The 27,913-nt window shown below is 44.8% G+C and overlaps 1 protein-coding gene and 1 long non-coding RNA gene across 2 annotated transcripts; one reads left to right on the top strand and one right to left on the bottom strand.

The window, feature by feature from the left end:
* Window positions 1–14,365, bottom strand: LOC135423990 (uncharacterized). The gene is made up of 3 exons (XR_010435051.1): window positions 14,248–14,365; window positions 1,086–1,181; window positions 1–153 (listed from the first exon to the last, which is right to left on the bottom strand). It is a non-coding gene; the product is annotated as an uncharacterized LOC135423990 (long non-coding RNA).
* LOC135423984 (T-box-containing protein TBX6L) lies at window positions 14,361–27,582 on the top strand. Its single transcript, XM_064674746.1, has 9 exons — window positions 14,361–14,453; window positions 18,664–18,808; window positions 19,800–19,902; window positions 20,345–20,509; window positions 20,729–20,875; window positions 21,383–21,453; window positions 22,572–22,663; window positions 22,975–23,167; window positions 23,784–27,582. The coding sequence occupies exons 1-9, from the start codon at window positions 14,438–14,440 to the stop codon at window positions 24,208–24,210; spliced, it is 1,359 nt and encodes a 452-aa protein (XP_064530816.1). The 5' UTR covers window positions 14,361–14,437; the 3' UTR covers window positions 24,211–27,582.
* The last annotated feature ends 331 nt before the right edge of the window (window positions 27,583–27,913 follow it).

Genomic DNA, 27,913 nt, shown 5'->3' with positions numbered 1-27,913 from the left:
TAAAACCTTGTAAGACAGTGTCAGTTCTGTGAAGCAGCCTGGAGGTGAGATCAGGTCCTGCAGCCATCTGGCAGCTTCCTGCTCGGGAAGGGGCACAGTGAGATGGAGCTGAGGCCACGCACTGACTGCAGAATCAGGAAAACCAAATCACTTCTACCAAGGGAGAAAGTGAAATCACACTTCTGCCTGCACGTAAAGATTTATCTGCGCAATTAAATGATTGTGTCTATAGTTGGTACAAAAACATTCCATTATATAATCCCAGTGGGAGGAACACTTTGCAGTGTCTCTCTAACTACATTGTCCTATTGAAGGAAACTGCCTATCTAAAGCCTATCTATGGTAAAAAGTAGTTTTTGCTCTCAGATTAGACAGGGATATCTCCCTCTCAATTTCTGTTTCTCAGCCTATTTTTTTTCCTCTCCCATGTCTTTCAGAGACCCTGCAAACAACAGTGAATTCCAGTATAAATGGAATATAAACAATGTTCATATATGGTATAAGCATATGAGAACCCCACTGGAATGGTATTCATTTAATTTTAGTTGAGTGATATTGTAACTACAAGTGAAAGGCCATGTAGCAGGAGAAAGGTATTTTAGACATAGTGCTTCTTGCGTGAATTGTTACATATATCTACAGTTATCCTAAGGACCTGCCCACATATTCACATTCTTTTCCTTCTCTGAGGACAGATATGGAGGGCTGTTCACAGGGAATAGTATGCAACTGAGTTTTACTTGCAGATATGCATTACATGAACTATGATCTAATATAGCACTGAACACATACTGTTCAGTAATAATTAGTAAAGGATGTTGTATGAGCAGAAAAACTTCATATACTTGAGGAGTGTTCTTTGATTCCTTGTAATTTAAGTCACACCAGAGATTTCATTTCCTTAAATTATACCCTAGTGTGTATGAAGAGTCACATTTTCTCTTCTGAATGCGTGGATATATATAAAATGTAACTCCTTCAGTAAGATTGCAGTGATAATTTTCTTTTCCCCTTAAAAGATGGCACTAGATGTATTCTCAGAGAATCGCTGAACTTGTTAATTGAGCCAACATACAAAAACTCACCATGCTATATGGATGTCAGCAAGCAGTTTGAGTAGAGAAATTTGTCACTTAGGAATGTCTGGACCGTATATCAGATTTCCATTAGGTTAGAATGGGCTACGAAGAAAAAATAAATTAAAAGTTCAGAAATTCATAGTGGGAGTTCTGAGCTTACAGCATCAATTTGCAATGCTGTGCCCTGAAGTGAGCGACACAAGTTCAAATAGCTGCTGCCACGGTTCTCCCAATAGACACCCTGCTGGAAATGCTTCCTCTACTTAATAAGTAAATGGGTTTTCCTGGGAGCAAAACAAAGAGCCTGACATGTTCTTTCACGCAAGTATCAGTGGTGCAAGGGGATTTTTCAGTTTGGCTTTCTTGGAACATCGTAACAGCTTGGGATTGCACATCGTAAAGCATTTCTGCAAAGGGAAATGCAGGGGGTTTGTGCTGATAACCTGGGTCGGTTGATTCCATTGCACTGCTACCTAGGGAAGCATTTGAATTCTGCCAGTGCAGTCAGAACAAGCTATTGGCATCTAGGCAGTGCTGTCAGCTCATGTTTTAATTGTGGTGAGACAGGCATGGGTCTGTCTGTAGGAGCCAAACAAGCTGAGTGCATTTACTGGTACACACTTGGATGCACAGTGATGCTTTTTACTCTCTCTAAAATCAATATTCCTGTGAACTGGGCAAGGATTCTCCTGCAGTGGTACATTCTACCAGGCCTGCACTTTTCCTTGGAAGCTGTTAATGTAGCTGGTTTTGTCAAGGTAAGGAGAAAAATGAGAAAGCAGTGCAGGTTTGCTAGAAAGCCTGCAGCCTTGGAGTTGTTTTAATTCCTTGATGTGTCCCACTCCCTCCCCCTCACCACAGAGATATCCCTGTGCAGCTGGGATGGCAGGTGCCCACCCTGGCCTGGGCTGAGCCCCTGGACGTGTGTATTGGCAGCTGTTGAGGAGCAAACACAAGGGCCTTAACAACTGCACATAGTTCAGCTCCCTGCTCTGGAGGTGTTACCCTCCAAACTGGGGAGTTCACTTTCAGATAACTGATACTTGATCAAAAAGTAAGAGAGTGTAAACAGTCTGTGCATAAAATTCACTCCTGCTGCATTTTATTTTTTGATAAGATGAGCTCCTTGCAATTTCAGTGAAACTCAGAAATATTTGTATTCCTGTTACAGTGCCCAGGCTGTGTGTATGGTCGTGACTCAGTTATAACAACTCAGGCACACAGACAGCAGTGGGGCAACTGGCTGTTATCTGGTGCTATCAACACGTGGAAAAGTAGCTGTAAAGAGTATGAAAATATGGAAATGTTATTTCCAAGTGCAGAGAGTCTGCTGGGGAAGAGAGAGAGGAGGAGGAGGACAATGTTCCTTCTGAAATATGTGCCTGATTCAACAAGGTCATCATGGCTCGGCTTCGTGAACAAAGATTTGGGAAGGCTCTATCCACATTTGTTACAGGATTCAACAAGGTACCTAAATGTAAATAACTGCTATTGATTTCAACAAAGATAGCAAAGGGCAGCATCAGGTTACATGTCACCATAGGATTACACTGTGTACAGCTTCTTCAGCGACCTGAAGTATTTCTATAACTAAAATTTCCATCAAAAGTAAGTGCTTTAAAATAAATAGACTTAACTTCCTTAGTATGTGCAAACTCTAAAGTTCATTGTTAACCACTGAAAAATGCAAAAGGCCAAAGAAAGGTGGAAATATCAGCCCTAATTAAAAAAAATCAGCCCTAATTACTTGTCCCTGAAATTATGATGGCTATGGCATATAGATGAACTTTGGAGAGCAACTAGTGTAATCCCATAAGGTCCAGAAAGGGAGGTCATAAAATTAAGTTCTGTTTGGTGATACCTGTCTTCATGTGATCCCTGAGGCAATGTTTGTTAGGAATATCATTTCCTTTAACAGCTTTTCTCCCCCATCCTCAGGGGCTCATACTGTTCCAGCAAGGAAATCCTGGGGGCTTTCAGAGCAGTAGCAGCAGAGCTGGTGATACATTCTGAATAACATGGACTAGAAGCTGCTCTTTCTTCGTGGGTTCTGTATCTGGATTTTGTCAATATTCACTTTCTGCACCCGTTTCATGATAACACCATTGATTTATTCATTAAATCATAGATGTCAAAAGAACTGAATTGTGCATCAGAGCTTTCCCATTAGCTGGTGAGTTTTGCCATTTATCTTCCATTTTCTGTCTCCATAAAATAGAAACTACTTGTCCAAAACTGTCCCCCCTCCCTAAATTGCCACTGAATTTGCAGCTAGGACATTTTTATATGTCTTAAAATGTTTATAATTTTATCTTCTAGCCAATTTTAGGTAAAACTGTGGCTTTTTTCATCTTGAGTGAATGAATATTAATATCTGCTAGAAACCATTCCCATTGTTAAATTAAATGAGAGCAATATAGAAGTTATCTGAGTTTTTGTCATGGTGAATAACTCCAAATAACTCAGAGCTTCCCATGAGTTCTGGAGGGGACTAACAAGTGTCTGCTCATGTAAGTGTAGAACATGCTCAGTTTTTTTGAGACTCCTTAGCTCTGAATGCTGAGAAATTGGGATAATTAAGTGCAGCAAAAAACCAAGTCTCTGTTCTAATCAAGACTTACTTGGATTTTTCAGTTTTTCCCATTCCCCAGTTGAAATTTCCTGTGTCTTGTAACCATTTAGCAATATGTTACTAACCATCCATTATGTCCTGCTTTATTCTCTTTTAGATGAAAGAGCCATGTAAAAAAAAGAATTCACCAGCCCCTGTGACTGAATTTGAGCGATAATGTCAATGGAATTAACACATTGCCATTGTTGAATGGTCTCCTGTGGCTATATAAACATCAAGGTAACACATTTCCAAAGCAGAAGACATTACTGCTGTGATACTGTTGTTGTGAGAATATTTCCTTACTGCCAAAACACTGATGTAGATTTAGCATTTTGCCTGCTGGAGAATGATGTTGAGGGGGGGGAGGAGGTTGATTTTGCTGCTTTTATTTTTGCTGAATTCTGGTTTATTTGCTGAAGAAAATCTATTACGTTGTTTGGCTAAACATGGAATGAGAGTGTAAATACATTGAGGTTTATTTAAGACAACCTCTGATTGGTAAATGCATTTAAATGAGAGCACTTTTAAGGGTCTAATTCCGTTTCCGAAGAGGACCTTTTGAAAAAACTGGGGGCAGAACTACCTTCAGGAAACCCAGGATTCTTCAACAACCTCTGCAAACAGACTGAGGCTTAAATACCTCTCGTATGTTGCTGAGTGAAATGTTGGTAAGATGAAAGTTTCAGTTTTAACTTTGAGGGTGGCAAACAAGTTGTCAGACCAGGCTAGTTGGAAAACTTTTTAATGGTGATGATCCCACTGCAGATTCGTTGTCACTGTCTCACCTAATGCAAGAGAGAAATAACTGATGGGGATGTGGCACAGAAGTGGTTTGGAATTATTTGGGTCACAGAACCATGGAGAGTGGCTGCACTGCAATAGCCAAAACTGGTCAGTAGGAGATGCAGGTAACAGTAATGATTTCCTTTATTATGACTTTTCTGGTGCAAGTGGAAAAAGAACCTGTATTTTTGTGAGAATATTTTCATTTGTCTTCAGGCAAGAAAATATTCAGGCAATAGGTGCTAAACCTGACAAATGCTCTTCCTAAATAACCCTTGTTATGTGAGTTTTACTTCTCTGCAAGGTTAAAGCCATCTTTAAACAACAAGTTGATAGGTTTGCTGCATTTCTGCAGATCAGAGACCATAACCCAGGTATCAAAGGGTGGGAAGTCAATCTCAAGGTTGACCCTACTGGGCAAAGATAGACATATCCCCCTCTAGAATTCATGAGACAGACCCACTGCCTGGCCAGAGCTAAATCAGTTCTGGTAAAAAGGACTTCAGTTTGCAAAACTAAATCTGGCACTTCTGTGAACATTAGGGCTGAAACAGAAAAGAGGGAGGTGTTGTCCATCCCAGTTCATTGCAAGAACAGCCCTGGGTTGGACTCCTCAAAGGAAAGGACTCCTCAGCACAAGGAATGTTCTGTTTCTGGGCTGCTCTTGGTTGTCAAGGGTTAGAAAAGAAAGCTGTGAAGGAAAGAGGGAGGAGCTGCCCTTGGCAGGAGTTTGTTAGGACACAGAAAATGACTTGGTGAAGGATGAACGCTGTGCAGAGATCAGTGAATGAAGTGGACCTGGCTGTGTGACCTGACGTCCTTTTCTCTCCCTTGAGGGCTGTTTGAAGCTCTCTGAAAGCAGAGAGGAGAATAGCTAGTAAACTTTGTGCCTCAGAATTGCACAGAGAATGCTTCTTTGATCCATGGATCAATCTTTTGTCAGCTCTAATACAATGGCTGATGGCTTTAGTGTATCTGCACTGTCACCCAAAGGCACTTGTTGGGAAATGTAACTCAGTGACTCAATAACTTGTCACCTTTCTCATCACTCTGACCTAAGCATAGGAGTGGGGAAGAGGAGCACTCTACCAAGCTCAGCAACATTTAGATTGCAGTCATACTTCCCTTGGGAGTCAATAGCTTTTGTGAATGTCTGGAAAACAGGATTTTCTTTTTGTAAATCCTCAGCTGGGTAGAGAAGCTGATGGCAGGACCCCTGAGCCCAGCAAGAGGATACCAATGAGCAAGAGCATCCACAACCTGTTACTTTTCTTTTTTTTCTTCTTCACTGTGTCTTATCTTTCCTTTTTTCCCTTCTTTCTTTCTACCTTCATTTTCCCATACATTTTTCCCCCACTTACCCACCTTTTTCCTTTTAGGAAGCTATGGAGCCCTTCTGCACTTCTTCCCTAGGGTTGTCCAGAACACCTGCCCTCAGATGGCTCACAGCACCAGTGCCAAAACAGGCACCAGCCTAATTGCAGCTGCAAATAACACCAGGGACAATGCCACAAAGGAGAAAGTGGTGCATTATCTGAGTCAATTAATATGGTCCTGATTTTATCACCTTGGACTGTAGTAATGTAGTTGTGTGCATACCCTGAGACCTAAACATGCAGCAGAAAATCTCATGGGGGAAATTCAGCATGAATCCTATGGTTTCTTTCCTGTTAGTTCACATTAGGTCTCCATTGCCAAGATTCTGAACAAAAGGCAGGCCTGGCCACTGCTTGGGATTGTTGTTGAGGTTCACACTTGAGTCTGAAAGATTCTTTCTTTTTGCATTTGCATTTTGCACTTCACTTGATTTAAGATCCATTTCGCTTCTGGGATGATCCAGATTGCTCAGATACTTCACCCAAATTCTCCAGCTCTTAGAAGTCATTGGAAGAAAGAAACAGTTCAAACAGTCTCCTTCAAGAGAACAGAGGTCTCCAGTAAAGCTCTGAAGCAGTGTGATCGAATAAGAGAAGCCTGGACATTTCCCTCTCCTGGAATCTGTGTCAAATGTGTGGTGCTGTAACCCACGGTGTGCCAGTGAGCCTGGGTTACATCCCAGTGGGAAGCTGTCTGTTCATATGCCAGTGGAACATCCCTTCTTCCTTGTGGCCCCAGAATTCCTTTAGTACTCCTTCGAGGTATCACAGGAATAAGAGGTGAGAAGGTGTCTCAAAGCCTTCTTTGCTGCTCCTGCCAAGGCAGGACTGTTCTCTGCAATACCAGTGGTTTGTGCAAAAGGCAGTTAAAAGCCTGACACAGTAAGGACTTTGTCTGTTCCTCTGTGAACAGGCTGCCCTTGCGCAGCCGGAATGTTTTTTTCCTGGATACTCAAATTGCTTCTCTCTCATTTTCATCCCAACTAATGAAGATAATTATATCCCTTTGTAGCACATTAATTCCTCTGTCATCTGTATGTTTACACCCTGCAGACATGTTCATTTCTTCTTTGTGTACAGGGCTGTCAATCAGCAAAGATTTACTTAACCAACTCCTCTAATCTTTTCTGGTGTTCAGCTCATCCAGTCTCCCTCCAGTTCCCCAGTAGCTTTGATAATGAGGTGATAAGAATTACTTGTGGTTTTACCAGTTTGTTTTACAGCAGGCTCTCAGAAAGAAGCCCTGCCACTTTCCTGCTCAACTGTATGCTATTTTCACATGAGCATCCTGTGGTTATGTTTGTGGTTATGTTTCCAACAGGGAAGTGAAAGCATCTCACTGCAAAAATCCCTATGAACTATCTCTGTATTGGAGCCTCCTTGATGTTACCATATTTTTTATAGGTGGATATGGCTGAACATCACTGTCTTCAAAAGCTTAAGTGATACTAAGGTTATCTAAAGGGAAAATCTGGAGTCAGGGGTGAGGAACTCCAGAAGTCAGCAATTTTCTTCCCTTGAACAACTTCTTCACAGTATGATGCAAAGGGAGGAGAAGGAGTATTTCCATCTTGGAGAGGAAATACACAACAAAAAAAAAAGTCAGACATAATGGGGAACCATGAATGGACTTAAATTTCAAATATTTGCCTCAGGTTTATGATAATCTACACCAGCCCTCCCAGGCTTGGTAACTTGACCACTCTGTCCTGTAGAGCACAAACTGTAGATCTGAGGCTCCCTGTGCTCTATAAACAGTTATTTGGAAATGAAGCTCCTTGGCAGTGAGTCCAAACCTCCATCTCAGGCAGGCTCAGCTCCCTAATCTGACCCCAGCAGGAGCTCCCTGCAGAAGCTTAAATGAGTAACTGCAGTATTAGAGGGTGGCAAAACCAGTGAACTCATTATTGATAACCATCTAATCTGTGCTCACAGAAATACTTGCTCTCAAACATGACTTTGATTTCCTCCTGCACACTCCCCAGCACTCTTCTTAGCAGAATTTAAGTATTTCTGATGAATCTACATTGTATTGTTTGTATCTGCATTTGGTTGGCAGGCATAGGTTAGGCTGTGAAATAGCAGTCATTTAAAAACAGTTTTGCCTCACAAAAGCAAAGTTTGTGTTTTTAAGAGTGGTACCTATTATGTGTATTACTGTTTGCAGGGTTAGAGACCACAGAAGAAATCTGTGTCATTTATGCCCAAGTAGATAAAATCCAGTATTTTCAGTATGATGCAGTCATTGCACACCTCTGTTCTTGTTCCAAGTGAAACTTGTCTGTATAACCATTCAGATAGGACAAAACCATGTGTCATCCCTTGGTTTCTCAAGGAATTACAGCCAATATATTTAAATCATGCAGGTGTCTGATGTTCTTAACAACTTAGAAGCATTTGTTCGCTATAGTAGGGCTAATTTTTAATTTATTTTTCTAAGCACATCTATCCAAAATGATGCTAGGCTTTTATATTCACAGCAGGGAGCATTGTGAGGTTTAAATATCCCTTTAATCACTAAGGATGTAATAAAAACAAGAAGAGTTCTTTGAGCTGCAGAGTGTTACCCAGGGAAAAATCTACTCTGGAGCTTACAAATGTGAGCTGAAGAGACAAACTGGGCAATAAAATCCACAACTACGGACCAAACCGGCTAAAAGTTGGTCTGTAGCTGCCCATCAGGAGCTGAGACTCGGAGGGGGGAAAAGGCCATTCAGCACCTCTAGAGCCATAAGAGCCAGGTCATAAACATTTCACAATCTGCTGGGGAGGGGGAGGGAGCCGTGGGGCTGAGAACTGCCTGCAGTCTGTACCCGGGCCCATGACTGCAACAAAGAATGAGTATAGAAATTTGACTGTATGGGAAGAACAGAGGGAACAAATCTGGCCAAATCAGGGATTGCAGGGAGAAGTGGCAGCTGTCAGTACATGTACATGTACATGCCTCATCCCACTGTTGATGTGAGGAATCCATGAAATCTGACAGGTGCTTTTTTCTATTATCAGTGATGTTGAAGGATTCTTATCTGACTGTTGTTACTATGGGCCCCAGTATCAATTTGCTGTGAGGTGATGAACAAGTTGGGTGCGTTGTAGAACTCACAACAGTTTTTATTTTTAAATTCCAAACACTTTAAATCTTAACAATTTTAGTCTGCTCTTTGAAGATAGTTCCTCTGATAGGAATTATACTGTTTATTGATCTCCTGATTTCATTAGAACCTTACTGTGATGAACAGTATATGGAAACTTCCTTGTGTGATTGATACAAGAGATCTGTCTTGGCCAAACAAAGTAACTTGGACCCTTCAATTGTGTGATTGAAGTCTGGGGTTTTGTAGGTTTCGTGGCTTTACAAATGCCTGATCACCAGCAAAAGAAATCTTTTGCAGGAACTGAAGTAGCATGACAGTGTATCGACAATCTTGAAAGTCCATAAGGTTTAGATAAAAGCTTCTGGGTTTGAGCTGCTGCTTTTTTTTTCTGGAGACATCAGCTTTTTAATGGAGATTGGTGCAGCATTGTCTGTTGGGCTTCTGCTCAGCAGAATCTGTTCTGCTCAGGGTTTTTGTCTGGTCTCAATTCATGGTTAAGTAAACTGCCAGCAATTTTTGAGCTCTGCATGATGCTTCTCTTTGCAGATGAGTGTGTGCATGTGTATAAATATAGAAGTATTTATGGATGGATGTTAAGCCGGCCTTACTTGCTGTCTTATCTTCTCAGGCAACTCCTTTATGGCTCCCGGTGGAGACCAGTGAGTTCAGGCAGGGCTGCTGCGTCCCCGGAGCGAGAGGAAGGAGCCTTCCCAGTGCAGGGGAGGCAAGGCAGTGCTTGCACTGTCCTTTCCCGTTGTGGTGCAGAGCTCTCCTTGCTGCTGCAAGTCCTTTCAGTATGTATTTTTTGTGGATTTGAGTGGGACAGAGCGCTGAGCTGTGTCTGGGAAACACAATGGGTCGACAGGAAAACAGTGCACCTAACATCAGGAGTCTGTGGGAACTTGAAAGGGCTCTAGACAGACATATTTTGCATTTGACTCTGGACTGTAGCCTTTGAGGCCAAACTCAGCCTGCAGTGTTAAGTGGCTGCTAAGTATTTCCCTTCTTGTCTCCGTGCTAACGAACTGCTGGGAGCAGGGGGAGTATTGCAGAGGGCTGGGGAGGGCGGATGTGAGAAAGGGGAGATAGGGGAGCATCCTCTTTCTCTTTAGTGGGGGAGCACAGCTTTGTGGCCAGGTACCTCAATCCACAAACCTGCAAGAGGAAAAGCCTTGTCTTAAACTTGAAATGTACAGCTTTTCATTTTTATGAGCTGCTTTCCCACATTCCCTTCCAGAACAGATCCTGCCTCAGCCTGTGACCCATCCCCACAGCTCACTGTGCCTCTGTTGGGGACCCTGTGGTGAATTAGCATTGAGATGTTACCAACAGGCCCTCTCCAACCGTTTTGGTTTGCCAAATGTTATTTTTGCATTTTTGAGAGCACAGGGAAAATTTGGGGGTGATACAATTTGGGGCTCAGTATGGGGTTTTCAGCCCTACAGAGGTCTGACCTCTGTGGGGCCCCTTGCAGGGGTCCCAGGGTGGGAAGGTCTGAGTGGCACTGCACATGTAATATGCCTGAAGACATCAGACAGCTTTTCCCAGGAAAAATCAAACCCAGCCATAAAAAGGGAGAAAAAAGGTGCCATTTTGCTCCATCCAAAGAAAATGTTATGTTATGTGAGCTCTCCTAAGGAGCTGGGTAGGAACTGTTCCTTTGCTACCGCATCATAGGAGATAATTTGTACCACTTCTTCAGAGGATCTCAAAACACTTTGCAGGGTTTTACCATTCCTGCAGCCGCCCACAGAGCCTTGCTCACAAAGCTGCCCAAGTTTAGGCTGTGCCTGTGCTGCCAGAGCTCAGGCACTCTGTCCTGGCCAACCCTGCACTTGTATTTCCTATTTTGCTGCATTAAGTATTGGGCACTAACAAGGGCAAGGAGTAAGAGTAGGGCTGTCTATTTTATTTTGGGTCCTGTAATGACATGGTGTCTCTTCACTTTTTCAGTGCTCATCCCGTGCAGATGGCAGAGTATCCTTCGTAAAGAGTTGCCAAGATGCTCTGCCACTGTGGTCTGCATGTGCCAGGTGGGAATCGGCTAAATGAGTCACACTGAGATGGCAGGAAGGCTTTCCTCATGTTTCAGAGGGGAGAATCTCTTAAATGCAGTTTGTACTGCTCCGTGGGGGTTTTTACCTTGCTTGTGCAGGTTCAACACAGCTTTGCTTAAGCCCAGTTTACTAAAGCTGATATGATAATACTTTCTCACAGCTGTGTGCACAGAGAGAAACCTGCAGCACTGGCTGCTGCACCCAGGGGCTGATACACATGAGCAATAATCCAAGTTCTTTCAAAAGACCGTTCTGTTGCATTTCAGCCGTGCCCCAGGCAGTAACTTTATCCTCACATTTGAGCTTGCTCTCTGGGCAGAATGATTCCCTGGAAGCTCTGCCTGGGCAGAGGTGGTGGTGCATTGGGCACATCCACTTGCAGACTCCCACCCTGTTAGCCAAAGCCCTGGCTTGCTGACATGTTAGTTATCTGTTCTCTAACAGTCTGAGAGCCCCAGGCAACAGCCAGAGATGGTGAGATGATCACTGTGTTGGACAGCAGGGAAGGCTGTCCAAACCAGCTTTGTTTGTGTGCAAACCAGCTCCATACAAGGTCCTGTTGAGCACTAAGGGTTAAAGCTTCACTTAAGGTGGGAAAAATGCCAGAAAACATTTGACCCAGAGGGGAATGTTTCTTTCTAATCACCTCCTCAAAGAGATGCAAAGCAAAAGCTCTTGGCCTCTGGTTTTGTCATCACTGCACTCCCTCCCTCTTGCACTGCCCTACCTCGTCCCTTTGGCACAGGGCAGAGCCTACAGTTAGAGCTGGGCTCAGCAGGATTTATACCTGCTGCTGTAAATGAGCTTGGAGCAGAGCTGTGGATGTCACTGACTTACACGTCAGATCCACTCTCTCTCCTGTCCCTTTCCACACCCTCAGCCTCCAATTTGCCAGGGAATTGTTAGACAGCAGCACATTCACCTCTGACTTCCCATCAAACTGCCTGAGGGCTCTCCGTGGACAGACAGACAAGGGTAATGTGCTAAATTCCCCCTTTGCTAAGGATGAATTTCCTGGGGATTGCCTCCTGTTAGCCAGGCTTTCCAGCAATAGTAACAAATTCACTTTTTTTCACTTTTAAAACCTTTCCAGTGCAACTAGAATGGCTGGGAGAAAACTAGTTGTTAACTAGTCATGGGTAATTAATGACTCCACCTTCCCCATCAATCAGCTGGGAGAAGCCAAAAGGATTTGAGTACTTGTAGCAAATGTGTGCTCCCTAGACATGCTGATAGCAGCGTGCAAATGAAGTGGCAGCAGGAGACCATCTCATACCCTTTGTGGAAGAAGCAGAAAGTCATGATACACATCCCACGCTCTTGTCAGGTGAAGTCTGAAATTCCCAGTGCTGCTGCTGCTGTTGTGCAGTTTCTGACTGTGTGGGATGTTGATTCATCTCACTGCTAGCTCGAATCTGACCCAATTTTTGTTCTATTTTTCCTTTTCAGATTCTGATTATGGTTGTCTTTTCCGCTTTTTACAATTAAAATACTAGCATCAGAAAAGCAGGACATGGAGAGGGAGCTGATTTGATGCTGTCTTTCCTTCTGTGGCAGAGTAGAAAAGCATTTCTGCATCCTATTTGGTTTGTGTCTGGTAGTGGCTGTGCAAGTACAAGCAGAGGTTTGAACTTGATACCATTTCCAGCTGACCTTTTCCCTTCTGATTTATTTTTCCACGTATGTAATAAATAATCTCCATTTGAGGTACAAGTTGATGTTTCTCCACCATATGAAGATCTCTCCTCAGTGGTAGCAAGACTCCACAATTGTGGATGTCTCCAAATTAGCTGAAGGAGAAGAGCCTGTGGTCTTCTGTATTATCCAGTGGTTTAAAAGGGATGTCAGGAAGGCTGGATGTGGTCCTTCAGAGGTGCCAGGAGCCAATGGACCACTCCTGCTATAAAATCCTCCTCAGGACTTTTTAAACTCCCCAACCCTTTTCTTTTAAACGTTCTTCCTTGCCACGCTAAGCATTAGCTTTTCTCTCCCTGACTAGTACTGGGATGCCTAACATTCAGTATACCACTGAAAGAGCCAGTCCCTCCTCTAATTAAGCTTCTTTGTCCTCTTTGCATGTCTTCAAGTTGCCTGCTCCAAAAGGCAGAACAGAGCTCAAGGAATGTTGTTTGGGTGTAGGAACTCACTAAACAAATTCAGAATACATTTTGCATGTCAGACTGAAGATCAGGTGTCCCAGTAACATCACTGACAAAACAGAAAAATGTTTATTTTTCTTGGAGTGAATCTAGACAGTGAATCAAATGCAGCCTTATACATAGCAAGATCTTTGAAATGAACAGAGCTCCCAGATTTGCCGTGCAGGACCCACCACTGGCCCATCGAGACTGAGATCCTGCTTTTGACCTCCACTTTCTGACCGTGTTGGTCCTGTCAGTGTTGGTACAGCCATTTCTGTGTGTGAATGCACAGAACCTTCACCGAGGTGCAGTGGCTGTGTTGTGCCCTGAAGGCCTGAGCCTTGATTGCTGTCTCTTAGCACTTGTAAGCACTTATAAGCACAAAAGCTAATGGTCACACTTGCAGAATAAACTAATTAAGGAAAATGCTCAATCCCTTCTTTCTGCTTAGCCTTCCCTGGGTACAAGCAGTACCTTGAGCAAGACCTAAACCCAATGCCTGATCTACCCCCAAAAAAGTTCAGCGTGCAGTTCAGGGCTGGGAATGCAGATATTGGGCAGGTAAGTAACGTTGTATCATCAGATGTGTTTACGTTGTTGGAGAAGAATCTGTCCTTGAAGGGATGTGTTGTGGCAGCATTCCAGTTGTGAGAGCAAACTTCGGCACCGACTATTAATCACCTACTTGGGAAGGGCCAAGCTCGATGCAGCCCTATTCTGATCCCAGAAATCAAGAGTAAAATGAGTTTGTGCGCTGATGATGAGAATTACCACAAATCCGTGGAATAGCCAAAAGGAAACTTTGCCTGCTTGCTGTTTAACGGTATTTGTTTTGATTTCGTAGCTAAATCCTCAACTGATGTTTTCGGTCTTGTCTCTATTTGTTTAAAAGTGCGTTAGCAGTAAATCAAGGTGCATTTCCCCCGTCGGGTTTCCTGTATGTCAAAGCCATGTTAATTCTCTTTGATTTTCTTCCCCTAGCCCAAGCCATTGCTGCAGATCCTTCCTCTCTTTGTCCCTTTGGACATCAAAGGATCGCAAGGGGACAGCCCTGGCGGGAAGCTCCTCCCTGCTCATTAGCCTCCATAAAACAGGAACTCACCTTGGCTAGCTGTGCTCGGGGTCCCATCCTCATCCCGCTCACTCTTGACACTGGATCTCAGAAGGAAGGGCTTGTGCTTGCTTCAGGAAATCAGACCTGCTTTTGAACTGGACTATTTTGGTTCCCCTTGCAAGAACTCTGGTGGCTCTCTTGGCCGTGCAAGCTCCTAGACGTCACAGTACATGGAAAAATGCAAGCTTTACCAGGTAAGGGAAGGACTCTCTCCCTTTCCTTATGGAGTGGAAAGATCCTAGACTTATACCAGAAAGGGAACAAGTGCTCCTGAAGGGCTACCAGCATGTACAGTAGCGTGCATGGGGTTGGAGAGGATTTATTAACTTTTTTTTTTAAGAGTAGATAATTAATTGTGAGGTTTGACTGTTTTTTGTGAGCCTTCAAAGATCTTTTCTAAGGTAGCAAAGGTTTGCTCACAATATGTCCAAAACTCCCTTATCCACATGTGCTTGTGCCATGTGATCGTTCACTGAGGGCTGGAGGTGTTGTTTGTGTATTGTCTGCAAAGTACTGAGTTCTTCGGGTTGAAGGCCAGGGAACGTTTGGAAATATTTGTTCTACTTCTAATAATAGCTCTGATACCAACTATTTGGTTTTTCTTTTTTTTTTTTCCCCCCTCTGCCCATTGAAATTATAAACCACAAGCAGGCATAGCCCACCTCTTCCAGGCTCATGCCCAACACACAAAATTTTTATGATTTCCTTAGGCTTTCATTGTGTTTTCCTTCATCAGTCCATCCCATAACATGCTGTTTATCTCTCCTGTGTGGGGCATGATTGGATTGGGCACAATGGCTGATATGCATTGGGAAACTAAGGGCCAGCCCAGAGGCACTGCATTTGTCAGTGTAACTGAACCCCAAATTTACTCTGGGGTTTTACTGCACATCAGAAGGAAACAGTTATTTACCTGTTTTAGGGTTGTGCAGTTCATAATACACATTAGAAGTGACTGGGCATTCTCAGCTTCCTTTTTCTTCCTCTGCAAGGTGTTGTGTCATTCATAAGCAAAATACCTGTGCAGTGACTCAGTTAATTTCCACCATCCTGCTGTTTGGGGTTTTGCAGTCCCTGCTGTGTTGATCTAATTCATGCTGATTTCTGCCACTTCTGAAGAATTTTGGGTTGAAAAATGAAAGAGCAACAATGAAAAGATATAGACTGTATTATGGTATTTTATCATGTGAAGATTCCACCTATTGCAGAAGTCACCTCATTTTCTTACTGAGTTGCTTCTGGTTTAAGACTCCCTAGGGCAGAAATATTCCAGGTGATGGCTGGGTGCATCTCAGAGATGAAGCCATTGCATTTGTAGAAACACCATACTTTTGTTATTGCCAAAAAAACCCTCTGGTTCTGAGAAATGGGGTTTCCTCTGGAGGGTCGGAGTGTTTCTGCTGACATTTAGAAGATCAGAAAACTTGGGAATTTTTTTGATTGTTGGCAAGATTAATTTCTTAAAAAGCTTTATACATTGGCGTGCATTCCTTCCTGTGGACACTGGATAGCTGTTAGTGTTGGACTTCTTCACTACTTCACAAGATAACAGCAACAAATGTAACAATAACTGGTTTTAGTGAAGGTAAGAAGCATATCTTTAGCCTTGTTGGACTTTTCCCAGTATTGCAAACCCTATCCCATACATTTTGGAAAGGCTGCAACAGATTTTCTGACATCATAACATTGTCTCTGCAATTGACAATGAATTGAAGGATTGCTTTAGGTGAGGGAATTGTACTCCAGCATCTCCTATCCAAAAAGCTTCCTTCTCCCTTCAAGAATTACTGAATTGTCTCTCATTTCTTTCTTTCCATCCCCAAGATAGGAAAAAGGTATGTACAGAAACTGTAGGACAAGCTACTTCTATTGGTACTTTCAAACCAAGGCCGGAATAGATTGAAGATACCTGAATTTTCAGTGCCTTTATCATCCCATCTTTCTTCCTTTTCAACCTCATCTGGGCATAAAGAATATATTTTAAAATGTGCCACATCCTGTGTTACCAAAACAATGATAATCATAATGCTTTTTAAAAAGCTTAGAATTAGAATTCTTGGAAAATGTTCAAATGTCTTTCAAATAATACTTAAAAACTAAGTTACATAGAAGAGGAAATCATAGAAGTACAGGTCTAACAAGTTCCATTCAGTGCTTGGACACCCTGCCCAAACCTCTCTGTGCTGTAATTCCAGCGCACAGGCAACTTTGGAGGGGGTTTTGTGCCTGAGTCTTGGCATTAGTTACACAGGCACAAACTAGGAGGGAATTGGAAGTGCCTTGCTAGCCAGCCTTTGACTCTGCAAACAAAATCCAAAGTGGATCCTACAAATAGATCCACAGCTGCAGGATCCCGCTGGAGCCGACAGGGCACGGCTGCGGAGTCTACTCTGTGGATCCATTCCCAAGCTTGCACTGCTGGGGTCCACATCCTCATGCAGACTGTTAATGTTCTGTTTTTCAGCCTCAAACTGTGCACACAAAACCTGCATGGTGAAAGGCATTAACCACATCTTGAAATCTTTGGTGCAGCGTTTATTGTCCCTGTCTCCTGCAGCATCGCTCTCCTGCAGGTGTGGTGTGGGCTCATCTTGGTAAAAAACAGGTTATAACATCTGCCTTTGATTTTTAATTCACTGTTGAACTTCTTTCACTTCAGTTCCTCTCTACTTCATTGGAAGTCTCCCCTCAATGAGGACTCCTGAGATCTGTCTTGTTGTAGTCTCATTTAATGGCATTGGAATTTGCTTACAGAAATGTTAATTCTAAAATTCATCTGGGGAAGGAGCGAGCGTCTGTCTAGCTAATCAAAATCTGTTTGCATGTATTTGTGACTGGATAGCTCCTGTGGGAAATCAGCCCAATTTTATTGTAACTCCTTTTGATACATGTGCTACACTGAGCTACCAAATGCATCCTCTCATGGCAGCTTTCATGTCTTTGCAAGAGGATATGGCAGAAGCTTTAGTAAGAAGATGTTAACAGGCTAATCTTAGTGAGCAAACTAGGTGTCACTTCTTGGCCAGTTCATTAATGTTGGATCAAAGCAGGAAGAAGGGTAGAGGATTTTCTTTTTTTTTTTTTTAAATGCCTGAAGACCTTTACAAACTGACAAAATTACATTTAAATGTTTTTTACTTCTTAGTACTGAAGGAAGAAGCCCTTAGACTCACATTGGGTTGTTTTGGTAGAAAGATGTCCCTTTATAAAAAAGCTAATTTATCTGGAAATAGCTGTCTACCTTTTGTGAATATTCTTTTGAAGACATTACTCAGAAAAGCTGTAACAAGGTGAAAATTCCCCTTCTGCTGTGCTCTGAGTAACATCTGAACAGGCTGAGAGGCAGAAAAATCTCCCTTTTAAACAAATAGCTGTGCTTGGCTGCTAATGCATCACCCTGTGAGGTGTCCTGCTGGCTCACGGCTGGGGACAGCACTGCTGCCGTGGGTGCCCTGCCGAGCAAACACATCCATCCCTCTGTCAGACCCCAGGGCAGTGTTAGTAAAGCCCTGCTGGGCATGAAATCAGCCCACCAGCACTACACCAGGTCACATGTAACCTCCTAAAGTGAAACTGGGCTTTTCAGTATGGCAGCAGCAAACTTGCCTGCCTTACAGTATTGTTAAGAGCAGCTGTGGAGGTTTTTAAAGGTGTTTAATCTGAACGGCTCTATGGAGGTGGTTGGTACCATCAACACCAGGGATGGTTCCCCCCAGAATAGTGTCCCTTTCCTCTTCCTCAGGACCACTTTTGATCCTCTGCCTCCAACAGAAAGTGCAGGCACGTTGTAGGCAGCTCCTCTGATGTGCCAGGGTGTGTTACTGAACATCTTCCACTCCCATCACAGGCTCCTCAGGGATTCCCATCTCCAAGTCCAGTTCAGACCAGCCATCCTCTTTTCAGAATATTCCACAGGCTATTTCTGTCACCTCCTTTTCTTGCCTTCACTTACATTTAGGAGTCCTGTATCTCTCATCTTTGTCTCCTGGAGGGATTTTTCACTTCTGCTACCACCTACCTGTTGTTTTTCCCCACTACCCACTGGTGCAATTACAATCTTTACAGTACTTTCAGCTTTTGTTGTATTCTCTTGGTAAAAGTGTTTTGTGTAACCCTGATCATACCAGAATGGTGGATTGTGGCTGCTGCCAGTGAGAGTTTTGTAACAATGGACTTTAGGTTGAGTTGGTACAACACACAGATCTTTACAAAAGAAGCTACCAGCTAAAACCAAATCTGTTGGAAAAGGCTCTGAGCCTATTCAGTAACAAAAATCCTTTGAAGAAAAATGACAGATTTTAAGAGGTTTGTTGTGGCACAGAGTTCCCAGTCCCTCAGCAGGAGGGGCTGTGCCAGGTTAGTTCCCTCCTGCCTGTCTGAAGTCACCATCTTCTCTCTCTCTAGACTTGAAAGCGCCATGTGAGGCCCTTCCTTCCCCCAGCCTGGAGCCCTGTGCACAGAGCTCCATTGTGGTCACCCTCGAGGACAAGGGTCTCTGGATGAAGTTTCATCAGATTGGAACCGAGATGATCATCACCAAATCTGGCAGGTGAGAGGTGCAGGACAGCTGCCCATTCTACACCTCTTTTGAGCTGTTGTAAAAATCTCCACATGCTCATTTTTTTGAATGGTGGTCCTTAAACTAGTTTTGTTGCCAATTATGCACATCTCCCTGATCCTGGCAGGAGAATTGCACTTTCAGGATGTCGTAGAAGTCCAAGCTGTGAAGTGCAAAAGGTCACTTGTGGGGCTGATGTGCTGAGAAAACTTCTGTACCCTTATCTCACACTTAACACTGGTGTTCTTCCTGTCACCTCGAGGTTGCTCTGGAAAGTGCCCTGGGCTTCCTTTGCCTGGGTCACAGGCAGCAGCAGTTGAACAGTAAATGCTTGGGCTTGAGTCTTTTGCAGACAAGAACATGGTGTAGACTCATAACGATCTGTGCGGGCAGAGTACTCTAATGTATAAATGAGTCATGTATTGTGGAGCTTGCAGGGAAAGAATATGGAATTGTGAAATTGTAATGTATTATGTCAAAGCTGCTGTGAGCTGAAATAATCCCTTTGGGTAGGGAGGTAGGTGTCAAAGCTTTTCTGCAGAGTCAGAAGTTAAAAGTAGTGGCAGGGAGTACGGGAGCGGAAAGCCGGATGTGCTCTTAGATGAGAGCACGTTTTCTACCCACGCTCAGAAATGCTCTAATCCATCCTCCAAGTCTGTGAGAGCTGTAGCAGGCGAGGAACTACGTACAGACTCCAAATAGTTCCCTTTTAAGTTTCCCACTGTTGTGTTACAGGAATTGGAAGAACAGAGGCAGTAAGTGTCAGGCTGTCAGTGAGTGCTGCCCTGTTAGTGCCTATCCCACCTAAACCCACAGGACCAGGCAGTCCATCACTAAGATGGACAAATGGTCAATAGCTGGATGGAGAAATACTGCTGCAAGGACTTTGCCAGTAGTTGGTAAACATGGCATGTTGCTTGATCATTAATATTCACTTTATAGAGAAATCTTTTTGTACTCTTATTTTTCATTTCTCCTTCAGACGAATGTTTCCACAATGCAAAATCAAAGTCTCTGGCTTAATCCCATATGCCAAGTACCTCATGCTGGTAGATTTTGTGCCAATGGACAACTTCAGGTACAAGGTAAGTACTTTAAATAACAGAATTTATGCCGTCCTTTCATCTTTGTTTGAAATAGATTAATCTTTATGCTTCACTGGCCATGGTGATAAATAAATTCTCGTTGGACAAAGTTCAGAAGTAATTGGTGGATTTTATGCCTCTCTGGAGTTATTTGTCAGTTTTGCTTGGGGAGCAGCTGGAGGGGTTACAAATTTCGTTGTAAGCAGTACAGTTTTAATCATGATTAACACCAGAGTTCTCTGACAGCCATTGGGAGAAAGGGAGGAAAAATGAGGCCTAAACTTGGAGCTGATTTGGTCACACAATCATGGCTCATAAGAGAGAATCTGCTGCTTGTGCTCTGAAGGCAGGCACCGAATTGACAGTGAAGCAAAGTTGCTGGGCTTTCCTGTACTGAAAGCAGGTTTTTTTAAGCTCCTGATTTCTGTCTTTCCCTTCACAGTGGAATAAAGATCAGTGGGAAGTTGCTGGGAAAGCAGAGCCCCAGCTCCCTTGTCGCACGTACGTTCACCCAGATTCCCCAGCTCCTGGCAGCCACTGGATGAAAGAACCTGTCTCCTTCCAGAAACTGAAGCTCACCAACAACACTCTGGATCAACATGGACATGTAGGTCGTGCTGTGCTCTTTTGGAATTCATCGCAGATGAGCGTTGTGGGAAATAAGCGAGATTTTTGAGAAATTAGATCACGTGAAAATGAAAACATATCCAAGTGCCCTTTCTTCCTCCCTCAGCCCAGCCCTTGTGCCCTCCTAGGGAGGGCTTTAGTCTGTGTGTTGGCAGTGTTTGCCCATAGAAACCTTGTCCTTTGTCTGTCCCTGTGCCAGATCATCCTGCACTCCATGCACCGTTACAAGCCGCGCTTCCACATTGTGCAGGCAGACGACCTCTTCAGTGTCCGCTGGAGCATCTTCCAGGTCTTCAGCTTCCCTGAGACTGTCTTCACTTCTGTCACTGCCTACCAGAACGAGCAGGTACAGTGTGCAAGCACTGCTTTTGAACATGGTGCTAAATAATGTCTTCAAAACTCTTGTAGAGGAAGTGTCTCCTTCCAGTCTGCTCACCCAGGCACCCGTGCTGGACAGTGGGAAGAAACAGGCACATTATGGGTCCTGTGGAAAGCATCCTCTCTGTGATGAGTCATGCACCTTAATGGCATTGAGTGCACTGTCAGTGACACACAGAACTCCAAAAGCAGTAAAAAGTATGGGCAAAAGTCCAGATATAGATACTGACCCTGTATGTTTCTCTAGTCAGATGAATCTCACCCAAATCCCTGCTGACCCTGGCAAAGTCACTTCTCTGTGTGTGTCAGTTCCTGATCAATAATGGGACCTGCTGGGAGAGCTCAGATACTGTGGCAAGGGCATGTCCAAAACCCCTAGAAAAGCTGTCAGGATAAATACTGAGGTGCAGGTCTTGAAACAGTGAAGAACCCAACCAGTCACCATGATACTGAATTTTGTTGCTTTTATTTTAAGATTACAAAGCTCAAGATTGACAACAATCCATTTGCTAAAGGTTTCCGTGAACATGGGAAGAACACTCGAAGGTAAACTGCTTTTTCATCCTTATTTATTTATAACTGAAGTTCACTTGTGAATCTTACCCAAGGCCTTTGAGCAAAACTCTACCAGCCAGCCCTGCTGCATTGTGCACACTGCATTTGCCTGTATCTGGGAATGATGTCCCCCTGTGCAGCCTCCTCCCAAGAGACTTGGGGAGTGGGAGGTGATAATTCCTACAGAAATGTAGGAGGTGTGAGAAATTTGAGACCTACATTCCCTTCCAAGCTGGAGCTAGACTGGAGTCTGACATGTGAATAGGAGTGATAACAGGAGTCCACAGCAGATCCTTTGGACTCTTGGAGATCAGGTTGATTCTGATATTTGGAGGCTCCCTTGTCTCCTTTTCCTGTGGGTGGAAAAGCATCTCTTCCAATAGGAGATTTTGTCTGCAAGATGGATACCAATACCAGTGAGATGATCTGCCTGGTCTTAAGGCAGCCAGTGGATGAGATGAAAAAAAGCTTAAGTTGCAACCATAGACTGAAATAGAGAAGGAAAAAATGTTTTTTTTCCAAGCAGAAAATGTTACAAAAACATCTGAGAATTTGTTTTGTGTTATTTTATGCCTGAAAAAAACCTCATTTCCTGATGAAAAAGGGCCAAAACTGACTCTATTTTACTTAAACTTCAGAAATGTCATGGATTTTCTTTCTCCTCCTAGTGGCATCATTTCTGACTAAGCTTAAACTCATTTTCCATTTAGAAAAGAGCTGCTTTCAAGCAACAGACCCACCCTGCTACACACATACCTGCGTGCATAGTGTGTATCCAACATCAGGCTACACTTACAAAGTCAGTGCCGAAATCTCTGGTGCTGAGTTTCCAAGCTGATCCTGCCTTTTGTACATGAAGCGGGAGCCTCTTTCCTGATTTATCCCTGGTATCACAGGCAAGGGCTTTCCCTGGAAGCACACAGCAATGGCAGGCACATGGCTAACCCTGGAATTTGGCCCCTGAGGAGCTAGTAGGAGAGGTGTATGGCACAGGATGTTAGAGATTCATCCCATCTTTTTGTCTTCCAGAGCTTGTCCAGCATCCCCACCTGTTTCTCTAGGCAAAAAGCTTACATCCAAGCTTACCCTCATGTCTTGTTTCTTTCCAGGGAAGGACGAGCCAAATGCCAGAAGCCCAGTCCAGCCAAGAGCCAGAAGAGGAAGCTGCCTGAGGAAAAGGAGCATGATGCCGAGGAACGTGGTAATATTGGTCACAACAAACCCAGAGAATGCTATTCAAAAAGTTCTTTAAGCTTGATCATTCCTTGCTCCAGCTCACGGTGCTGCTTGCAGTAGCACAGCTAAGAACAGAGGACAGGGTAGGACTGACCCACCAGTATCTGAGCTGGAAAGGGTTATTCCCTTAGGACAGAAGGTCTGCAGGAGAGGTGTTAGTGCATTTCCTTCCACCATCCGTGATTAACACAACTGCTAATAGACCATTGTGAACTTTGTCTCTCTCTTCCCCCTTCTCATTCTTTTCCACTCTCTCTTTTCCCTGCTGTGAGTCAGATTTTGAGAAGGATGAGAATGTAGATGTGAAGGAAGAGAGTAACCCCGTGGTGGTCAGCAGTGGATATCCCTTCTGGGGCTCGGAGCAGAATGGCAGCCAGGCCTTCCCTGCGGCATCGCCGGTGCCTGCGGAGCAGAGGGAGGGTCTGGCCAGGGAGCAGCAAGTGCCAACACCGTCCTACCAGACATATCGGTGAGTCCTACCTTCTGGTCCAAAGCCACCCTTTACCTGACGGGATTCCTCTTCTTCTGCTGGGTATTTCCTAAGAAAAACAGCCACCTGGGAGCAGGGAAGGATGCCTTTCTGTTGGACAGTATATGTGGCTGAGAGATGTTAGATTAGCACAGATGTAGCTCCATGGATAACGTTTCTGTGCTGCTTCAAACCCACTGATTCTGGGCATATTCATGTCTTAGTAATGCTCTTAATTTCCCTGTCCCAAAATGCTCTCCCAGCCAGCTTTGTGTACTGCAGAGCTTGCCTGTCCTTTGGAGGAAGATTGCTGGTGGAGTGGCAGGACTCCAGTGATTTTTCCCTTCTTACAGCAAAATTGGGTGTGAGTGAGCCCAGACCTGAGCCAGAACTAAGGTAGTCTGGACTTACCTTCTCTGGCATTTTGTTTTTCTTTGGGAGTGAAAGTGAGGCCTGTACAAAAATCCACACTTAACAGTATGATAAGGAGCAGGCAGGGAGGGAGGGAGGGCATGCTGAGGGCTTGCCCTGCCCTTCCCCAGGGGCTCTGTGTGGGTTTTCTGTGGTTTTCTGCTGCGGTAGGTTTGACTCGCTGTTCTCTCTGCCCGCGGCTCAGGTTCCACGAAGCCGGGGACAGCCAGCACCTTCCCGCCCGCGATGCCACGGCCTTGAACGATTTCCGGGCAAGGTGCCACGCCTTGGATCTCGCCACGGTGCCCGAGCACGACTCCAAACAGCTCCCAGAGGGCTTCACCAACCTCCCTCCGCTCCCCCCGCCTCTGCCTCCTCCCCAGGACTACACGGGAGTGGTGAACATGGCTCTAGACTCTGTGGGGAAACCCGGGGCCCGAGCGCCCGTGTACAGTCCCTATGGCACCGAGCAGGGCCTGGGGCAGTGGGTGGTGCCTCCCCACAGCCAGTACAGGGCAATGAGCTACTCGGCCTTCTCCACGGAGTACAACACACAGGGCGCTCCGGGACATGCCCACGGGACCATGGCGGAGTGGAGCCAGTACCCTCTGTTCCCCTACGCCTGCTGGTGAACGGGGAGGACCCTTCCCAGTGAAAAAACTGAGGGAAAACTGTAAATGAGATCAGATTTGCTCTGGGGTGTTGGACTTCTGGAGCCTCGCCTGCACTAGGCAGAGGTATTGCTGCAAGTGGTAGAATGGGACACCTTCACTTCCTTGTCTCCTTGCACAACAACCTTCACCGTGTTTCACAAACAGTGGCTAAACTGGTGGCTGCCCCAGCTGTGTCACTGTGGATCAGGCAGAATAAATGTCCTGCAGTGTCTTTTTTCCCAGCAGGAGTAGGAAACCATAGGATCTGCAAGGGCAGTAGTTAAAGAGCTGCTGAACTTGCAGTCACAGGCTGTTTGCACCTCGTATTTGGCAGTTTCCAAAATCCCTTCCTCCGGGGACTTGAGGCAAGGAGATAGGGGCTAAGGAGTTTCAGTAAGCTATCCAGGTGGCACAAAAGCTGTAGACAATATTGCAAAGACAACTGAAACAAGCAATCCTGCTGACCTTTGAGCAGGTTCCTCAGTTAGTATAGTCAAACTGAAGCTAGTCTTGCCTTTCTTCCAGCAGCAGAAGAGAGTAAAATGCACAGCAAGGAGTGTCTGGAGCATAGCAGTGGGTCATGCAGGCAGGGAAGAGTTTGTTCCATGCAGGAGAAGCAGCAGGAAGGCTGTGTGTTGTGTCTGCATGTCCCTGTGCCCATCCCTCCTCTGTCAGCCCTAGATTCAAGGTCAGTGAAATGCTCTTCTTTCTGCAAAGGTGGAGGGAGGTTGTTCCTGGAATGTGCGGAGCTGCTCTGGGAGTTTCCAAGGTTGTCAGCAGCAGTGCTGTTGTTTAACTCCAACATCTTTCTTTAGAGTGAAAGGAAGTCTTCTGCTGTGAACTTCTTCCTTCTCCCACACCCTGCCACCCCTGGAGAATATAATTTATAGTTGTGGTTCCTGTGCTACGCTCTGAGTGTTTGAAGTCATCCCACCACTATTTGGGAGTTAAGAGGGATCAGGTTCCATGTTTAGTTACCAAAGTGGTTCCACCTCCCTCCTCTCTGGTCCCAGCCTGGGCAGGACCAGCATGTGCCATACAAGGAGGGTTTCCTTTCATCTTCCTGTTAGAAGGGGGAAGCCTCCCTGTTTGCCTAAGTGGCAAATGGCCCTGGCAATGGGGTCTTCAGTGAGACAGGCTTTTTGCTTCTCAGGGAGGGTAGACATGTTTCTCCCAGGCAACCAACAATAGGACAAGGGGACATGGGCTCAAGCTCTGCCAGGGGAGGTCTAGGTTAGATGTTAGGAAGAAATTCTTTACAGAGAGGGTTATCAGGCATTGGAACGGCCTACCCAGAGAGGTGGTGGATTCACCATCCCTGGAGGTTTTTAAAAAGAGATTGGACATGGCCCTTAGTGCCATGATATAATAATTGGAGTTGGATCAGGGGTTGGACTTGATGATCTTGGAGGTCTTTTCCAACCCAACCTATTCTATGATTCTATGATTCTATGTTGTTTAGGGAATGTTTTCTTGTCGCACTAATGGCTGCTCTGTGGCCTGTAGCCATCAGTAGGCAGAGAGGTGTATCATTTAGCCTGTGTGCCAGATTGTTTTCTCTGTGTGTGTAGCAAGATGTTGTCTATGAACAGACCTGGACAGGTTTGTGCCCAGTGCATCAGGATTGGTGTGCAGGTACACCGGGAAAGGCTGTGTGCTGATCTGTTGGGATACCAGGTCAGCACTGTGCATCTGCATAGCATAGGGATGTTTGTTATTGTTAAAATTACTTTGAAAAGTAGCCCTATAAATTTGTGGACTCAGTTAAAATGACTACTTCCTTATTTAAATTGTATATTGCTAACTGTGTTTGTACCACAAAGTGTGTTATGATACATGCAGAGCAGTCAAGTACTTCCCCTGGGCTTCCCAGGCTTTGAGGATGTGCAGCATTGAAATAAAGGTCAGACTTCACCACAGTACATGAACATAATGCCCTGTGAGCCTCCCCTCTGATGGCACCCTGGCCAGTAGTGATTTGTACTTGCTTTGCATGACACACAAGTGGATGTGAGCGACTCACTAAACAGAAATCTGGTTGGAGAAGAAACTGTGGAGAAGGTTGTTTTTAACCCAGAATATTGTGATTTCCCGCTGTCCAAATGCCAGCTGCGTGAAGGCAGGTCAGCTGTAAAAAGGCTGACCTCTGTGGATGAGAGAAATAGTCTGTCTCTGACCATTAGTAGCTGATTTTGCCAGCAGTGTTTGTCACATCTTGGAAATGTGATGAGCAGAATGGCTGGGGAGTCGAGTGGGTGCCTTGAGCCCCATGTGCAGGGACCCTGGGGGTACTTTGTGCATGACAGTCCTCCTGGCACCCGCCGGGATCAGTGCCAGTGCCATGCCAAGAAAAGAGAAAGAATACATCCCCCCATGGGCTACCTGGTTAGATCTGTTCCTTTATCTTTGTAGCTGGGATGTGTTTCCCTGTCACAGGGTGCTAATGAGGATGAAAAACATGCTGTGGTGAGTGTAAGTAACTGAGGAGAACTGGGCAGCACTGGGAAACTCCTGTGCAAATACAAGTGCACTGTTCTTCCTTTCAAACCTTCAGAGCAGCATTGCAGGTGCTGCTGCCCCATGGGCCTGTCGGTAGAGCTGGTGTTTGGCACAGCTCCACACTGGGGTAAAAGACTCAGCCTTGTGCCTAGGACGAGCCATTAATTACTCATCCGCCTTCTGTTGCAACAGGACCACTTGCCCTTCTTCAGTGAATCATCCAGCCTATTGGAAAAGTACCTTTACTTTCTCGCTCTTCTGTCTCTGGTGAGAGACTGTGGCTCTGGCTGGTTTGTGAAGTCTTTGGAGATTTTGCCTGTAGGTGTATGCTCTGGACTCTGCTCCCACCTCCTCCCTCTGCAGTTCCCACTGTCTTGTTCTCTTCAGCTGTGGCATTTAAAAGTCTGTGTGAGCTCGACTGAAATGCTGTTTTTGCACGCATGTGACATAATGTAATGCCTCTGACAGCTTCAATAAAGGGAAATGAGACATGTGGAAGGCAGGCCATTAAGAGTAATAAAATAAACTCAGAAGTGCGGGTTCGTGCATCTTTCTCAAGCACACCAGTGGCTCTGCTTTAGTCATGTTACCTGGGGCCAGTTTGTACATGCATGACACATGTTGTTGATCTCGGGGTTCGTTGTTCTCTGCAGCGTGTTCAGTGAGCCTCAGGTTATCTGCTCGCACTGCTAGATGTGACTCAGGCTCTTGCACCAATTCTTTGCAGCAAATTGTTTATTTTCTCTGTATTTTCTGCTCCTCTCCCACAGAGGAATTACATAAGGATGAGGGCAAATGGACTATAAATGGGATCTAGGTAAATTTCCTATGGGAAATAAAGATCTTAATTTATTTTGGTTTCTCCTACTGGTTTTTGCAGCCTTAAGCCTTGCCTGACACTGCTTCGATGCAGATGGGAATGGCAGAAAAATGCTTTCTTGCCAACACTGCAGTTCTTCCACAGGCAGGTACAGGCTTGGGAGAGGCACCTGTTTCCCCTGCAGCTCAGCAGTGCCCCACACCTCTCTAGAGATATGGAGAGTCCTCCCAGGGGTGCAGGGTCCCCTCTCAGCTGGCCCAGGATATGGCCTCTGCTTGTACCCTCTCTGGCTCTGCAGAAGCAGCTACCAGCTGGTTTCACTAAGAGCTTATCTCGTTTCCAGGTGCTTTGGGGACAGAGATG

Source organism: Pseudopipra pipra, chromosome 18 (genome assembly GCF_036250125.1).
Source record: "Pseudopipra pipra isolate bDixPip1 chromosome 18, bDixPip1.hap1, whole genome shotgun sequence".
Taxonomy (NCBI): domain Eukaryota; kingdom Metazoa; phylum Chordata; class Aves; order Passeriformes; family Pipridae; genus Pseudopipra; species Pseudopipra pipra.
The sequence above is the reverse complement of the archived record's forward strand: the minus strand, read 5'-3'. Positions and strand labels throughout refer to the sequence as shown.